We start from the raw sequence: 6000 nt of genomic DNA, 5'->3' as shown, positions 1-6000 counted from the left end.
GGCTTGTAAAGGCTGTTTTGGAAAGCAAAGAAAACCTGCTATAATCACTTCAAGAAAAGACACTCTGAATGCTCTAACGGTCCAGACAAATTGGCTTTGGTGTGACTAAGTCTTGGGGAGTACAAGCTCCGGCTTGAGCTAAGCCTTGGATAAATACACCCCAAAGTAAAGCATTAGCTGGTATTTGTTTGTTATTTGCTGGCTGGAGGGATGAATGTGTAATGAATCTGCTGGCCCTGTCTCGCTTGTGTCCCCTCTCCTGGGAGCAGCACGGGCTGCTGGAGCCCTGCTCGCCCACCCTCAGAAATGTCCAAAGCCACGCCGGACAGGGCTTGGAGCAACCTGAAAGGTGTCCTTGTGGTCTGAAGGTCCCTTCCGACCCAAACCGCTGTATTGTTTTTGTCCTCTGGGTGCTGGATGAGCACACAGGAGGCTCGGGGAGCAGGAAGAGTGTCCCGAGTGTCCCAGCCGCACTGCTCACCTGCAGCCCAGGCCAGGACAGGGCACACCTGGGCCAGGGCACAGGGCTCAACTGGGGCAGGGCTGCAGGGCACAGGGCACACCTGGGGCAGGGCTGCAGGGCACAGAGCACACCTGGGGCAGGGTTGGAGGGCACAGGGCTCACCTGGGGCAGGGCTGCATTGCACAGGGCTCACCTGGGGCAGGTCTGCAGGGCACAGGGCTCACCTGGAGCAGGTCTGCAGGGCTCAGGGCTCACCTGGGGCAGGGCTGCAGGGCACAGGGCACACCTGGAGCAGGGCTGAAGGACACAGGGCACACCTGGAGCAGGTCTGCAGGGCACAGGGCTCACCTGGGGCAGGTCTGCAGGGCACAGGGCTCACCTGGGGCAGGGCTGCATTGCACAGGGCTCACCTGTGCCGCTTTGCGGAGATGGGGCAGCGCCAACCGGGGCTGGCGGCCCGGGGACTGGGGCGAGCACAGCTCGGGGGCTCTGCCAGCCCTGGCGCACGCCGAGGAGGAGGAGGAGGAGGAGGAAGGGGCTCGGCCGGCGGGGGCCGCGGCAGCCCCCAGCCCTGCGCGGCGCGGGGGGGGCGGGCGCGGGCGGGAGCCCGGCCCACGGGCGGGAGCGGAGCGGGGCGGAGCGGGAGCGGCGCTGGGCACCTCAGCCGGGCTGGCAGCGGCGGCAGGAGCGCGGCACGCCGGGGCACCGCACCTCCGCAATTGCGCCGCAGCCCGGGGCCAGAGCTGCTCTGTATGGCATGTGGCTGGTAACTTTTCTCCTGCTGTACTCTTTGCCGAAAGGTACGTGCGGAACGCGGCGGGGGTCCCCGGCAGCGGCGCCGGGCGGGTGGCACCGGCTGCTCCCTCCCCGGGGCTCTCGGTGCTCCGATTCTCGGTACCGCATCTCTCGGTGCGCCCTCCCCGGCGTCCCGGGGCTCCCGGTGCGCCTTCCTGGGCTCTCGGTGCGCCCTCCCCGGGGTCCCGAGGGGTCTCGGTGAGCCCTGTTGGGATCTCGGTACGCCCTCCCCGGGGTCCCCGGGCGCTCGGTGCGAGGTCCCGGGGCTGTTGCTGCGCCCTCCCCGGGGTTCCGCGCCTCTCGGCGCCGCGCTCTCGCTGCGCCCTCCCCGAGTGCCCGGGATTGTCGGTGCGCTCTCCGGGAGCGCTCGGCCCGGACGGCGCGGTGGGGAGCGGGGCTCGGAGCGCGGAGCGGGGCTCGGGGTGCGGAGCGATGCCGGTCGGTACCGGCGGGGCTCGGAGCGCGGAGCGGGGCCGGTCGGTACCGGAGCTGCCCGGGGCTCTGAGCGCGGGGCTCGGAGCGGGGCCGGTCGGTGCCGGCGCTGTGCGGGGCTCGGAGCGCGGGGCTCGGAGCGGGGCTGGTCGGTGCTGGCGCTGTGCGGGGCTCGGAGCGCGGAACGGAGCCGGTCGGTGCCGGCGCTGTGCGGGGCTCGGGGTGCGGAGCGATGCCGGTCGGTACCGGCGGGGCTCGGAGCGCAGAACGGGGCCGGTCGGTGCCGGAGCATCCCGGAGCGGCTCCGCGGCGCAGCCCCCAAGGAGGCGGTGGCAGCCGCGGCCGGGACCCCGCACCGACGGGCGCAGCATCCCCCGGCGGGGCCTCGGCGGGGCCTCGGCGGGACCGAGCGCTCCGTGTCTCCCGAGCGCTCCTCAGTCTGATCCCGTCGGCAGGAGAAACCCAGCCGTGCCTTAAAATTCGCATCCTTCCCCCTAGGAATGCTGCGTGAAGTGTAACCCAACGGTTTGACATCAATCAGATTACAGATAAATCATAAATGTGGGAGGGATGGGGATGGGGAGAACCGTGGAATAAGCGTGTCAAGGAGACACACGCTGGAAGATTACGGATTAATTTGAAGTTGGGCATTAAGTGGATGCTGCCCACATCCAGCGAGGTGATACTCTAAGCGAGTCTCTGCTCTAGATGCAATTAAAGAGAGGCAGGAGCTGCGTGGAGCACGGGCACTTAAATCCCACTGCATTTGTTACAACAATCGATCCGTGTTACATAAAGGAATTGCCCATTTCCGGATCTGCGGGAATTTTTAATTATGTTTCTGTAATAAATTACCTCTTTGCCCACGACCCGACCTGCGGATGCGGGTGCTGGAAGCGCCCACCTCTTGGAAAATTGTCTGCTCGGAGGATGTAAAATGACATTTGCCCTAATTATCGTCTCTGACATTTGAGAACAGCAAGGGGGAAATTTTAGGAAATGAGGAAAGTGAAAGAAAGGGGACGGAGCTGCCTCCTTGCATGAGACCTCTCTCGCTGCCCATTACCCCGTTAGCTGAATGTTAATCCAATGAAAAATATTTACTGAGCTTTAATAGGGCACCCTCTCCAGTTGTGCGGTGATGATCAATTATTCCATCAATTATTAATTATGGAATAGCTGCTTTATTCGAGCTGGGGTGAAGCTGCTTTTGGGAGCTTTCCCCAAAATCGCTATTGTGCTTCAGATCTGCTGAGCTGAACGTGCCAGCGTCTGCTTTGCTTACATTTGCATTTTTTACCGTGCTAAAAGGAAAAAAACAAACCTGGAAACAAATAACCGTCGAGGATGCCATGATTCCTTTCGACCCCCAGTAGTCAAAATAATAAAGAGCTGCACTGGTTTATTGCTTTTTGCATCTTTTTAGCCCCAGCTTCTTGGAAAAGGGATCTCTTCCCACAGAGCTATCTCTTCGGAGAGGAGCAAATTAAAAGCCTCCATTAGCACAACTCCTCGTGGCCTCATTTTACATTTTATTTCTTAAAAAAAAATAAATTAAAAAAAGGAGAAATCTTCAGCATTGAACAGTCCTGGTGATGCAAAGTGTTAACGTGAAGCGGTTCCAGAGAGAGGACAGCAATACAATGGAAGTTTCATTAGAATAATAGGATAAAAAAAAATGAATTGCTTAATGCATGATAAACCTTTCAGATACTTAATATTTCTGGGCATCGAAGCGCATCCTTTTAACGTGCTCCTGCTGTAGAACAAGAGCTCAAGTAGAAACCGAAAGCAGATAAACATTTGATCCGAGGGACCCCTGAAGTTTAGAAATCCCTTGATGGGCTGTAGCTGCTTATTTCTGCCCCTGTTTATGGAATAAACAGCAATGGGTGCTCGGCGAGCGGAGAGTTGAGCAGCGAGATGCTCTGGCAGGCAGAGGGGAGGCGAGCGGTGTGATGGGGAGCGGACTGGCCACAACTGCGAGGCTGGGAGCCAGGGCAGCGTCTCCCTGCGTGATGTTGCTGGATGGCTCTGCCGCCTGATTTATATTGGCATTATATTTACATGATGTTCCCGCGCTGGGCGCAGCGAACGGCGCAGCTCGCGGCTTCTAATCTCTCCCATCTCGGCCCCCCAGTGTGGCACAGCGCTCGTTTGTCTCTGAAATGAAACATGGAAACCTCATTAAATGCACGCAGGAGAAGCCTGCAGTGCTCAGCTCCTCGCCGTGCCCGGCGCTTGTTTATCCTGCCAAAATTTCCCAGCACCAGGAGCCGCCGTGGCAGCTCGCCCAGAGCCGTCACCTGGCGTGGGCTTTGGGCAGCTCCTGCCCTGGCACGGGCAGCGGGTAAAGGCACCCTGGCGCTCCTGGGTGTTCGTCCTCTGCAGGAGGAGGCTGTGCCTTGTGCGAGGGGCGAGTGCCAGGGGTGTGCTGTGGAACAGCCCTTGTGGGGCTGGGGGCTGCCTGGGAGCTTGGGGCACGCCTCGGAGCAGCCGTGGCTCCAGGATCTCAGTGTTGGGGTGCCAGGATCTGTGCCCGTGTGCCCGTGTGCCAGGGGATGGATGGGCAGCGCTCCGTCCTTGTCTGGAGCAGCTGGCGAGCCGAGGGCGAGGATGGAGCTGGGAGCCTTTGTGGCTTTGTAGAATCCTGACATGGCAGCAGGCGAGGCTGAGCCGCGCCTCGGGTGGCACGGAGGCACCCCAGAGCCGAGCAGGCAGCAGCCACACGGTGCCACTTCCATGGTGGCACCAAGCAGGAAGGCGCTGGGTCACCGCAGCCGCTGCCACGCTGCCGTTCGGGGAGGACGTGCAGGGGCAGCGCGGGGTGCAGGGCGCTCCTTGCCTCTGGAATCTCGGCCATAGCCAGCTCTTGGTCTTTACATAACCATGGTTTGGGAGTCACCCTCTCCCTGCTCGTGCATCCCGCAGAAATATCCCCCAGCGGGCGCAGGCTGCCGCCATCATCCGCCAGCAGAGCCCTACCCAACGCTCAGGAATTCCATTTCCAGCTCCTGCTGCTCCCAGCTGCTCCGGGAAGGGCTGCAGCAGCGGCTCCTGGCCCTGACAGGGGAGCCAGCACGGCTTGGAGGGCACGGGGAGGAGGTGAGGAGATGGCAGGGCTTGCCCAGATGTGTTCTCTGTTGGCTGCCTGGTGGCAATGCTGCTCTCCACCTTGCAAAGCCACCGAGTGGGTTGTGGCCGTGGGAGCACGGCCTGGCCATTGTGGACGGAGCCAAGGCCAGGTGTGTGTGGCCTCTGCCGTGTCCCCTTGCCCACTCCTCATGCTCGCTCCTTTGACCTCCCTGGGGACACGGGGCTGTCCCTCTGGCTGGGCAATGTCACCAGATGTCCCCTTGGCACCTCAGGCGTTGTGTCAGCATGGCCAAGGCGTGGAGGTGGCCCTGGAAAGGGAGGGCTCATTGCTCACCTGTGTCCCCTTGCCTCATTGCTCACCTGTGTCCCCTTGGCTCGTTCCTCACACCCAGGCTGGGGACTCGGGAGGTGGGTCAGGGCTGGAGGATGTCCAGCTCTGGGCCAGCCCTGTGTGGACGGTGTGGTGGGGCTGGTGCCTCTCAGGAGCAGCCAGGTGAGGTTCTGGAAGCAGGAATCCGGCCGGGAGAGCTTTTTATCCCAGGCAAGGGTTACAGCCTCAGCCTGGGTGCTGGCGTAATCGCTGGAGGTGGTTCAGGCCCTAATTTCCATGCAGATGCATTAAGGAGCAGGCGCTTGGAGCACGTTTGAGCCGTGCCCTTACCCACAGAGGACCAGAGGCAGGCTCTCCTTTGCTCCCTCTCCGCTTTGTCACCTCGGGAAGGACCGTGGTGCTTGATCCAGAGGGCCTGTGCCACCACGGTGGGACTCTGTGGTGGCCAAATAGCAGTGCCAGGGCAGGGAGGATGCTGTGGCAGGTACTTGATGTGTGCTGGGCACCAGCTGAATGCCCCAGGCCCTGCTTGGCATTTCCTGACACCATTTCCACCCACCTGAGCCGGTCCCTGAGTTCAGGAGTCACAGCTTTACCCCTCTGGGCTGGCACACAGTGGGGAGGTGACATCCAGGGAGGGTGTGCTGCTCTCCCAGGCATCTCTGAGCTCTCTTTAGAAGGGACCAGCCTCGGTGCTTCCCTCCAGGAGCTTGGCAGTGCCACTTCCCGCTCCATCAACCCCGAGGTCACTCCCTTGGCTGGCACAAAGGCTGTGAAGGTGTCCTGGGGATGAGGGCTTGGAGGGAGCTCCTTCGGGGAGGCTCCTCCAGCGTTCCCTGCATGCAGGGAGGGTGTGATGGAACTTCTGCCCTCTCCTCAGCAC

General features: G+C 61.4%; 1 protein-coding gene across 2 annotated transcripts in view; it reads left to right on the top strand.

Moving 5' to 3' along the window:
- Positions 1–1138: 1138 nt before the first annotated feature.
- The window catches only part of DSCAML1 (DS cell adhesion molecule like 1), a 102682-nt gene continuing 97820 nt past the window's right edge, over positions 1139–6000 (top strand). For both annotated transcript variants that reach the window (XM_063178379.1, XM_063178380.1), the window contains exon 1: positions 1139–1263. In XM_063178379.1, coding sequence (XP_063034449.1) covers positions 1221–1263 — 43 coding nt within the window. In that variant the 5' untranslated portion in view covers positions 1139–1220. The remainder of the gene's footprint in view (positions 1264–6000) is intronic.

This window comes from Melospiza melodia, chromosome 29, assembly GCF_035770615.1.
Source record: "Melospiza melodia melodia isolate bMelMel2 chromosome 29, bMelMel2.pri, whole genome shotgun sequence".
NCBI lineage: Eukaryota > Metazoa > Chordata > Aves > Passeriformes > Passerellidae > Melospiza > Melospiza melodia.
Note: the sequence above shows the minus strand (reverse complement) of the source record. Positions and strands in the feature narration are given on the sequence as shown.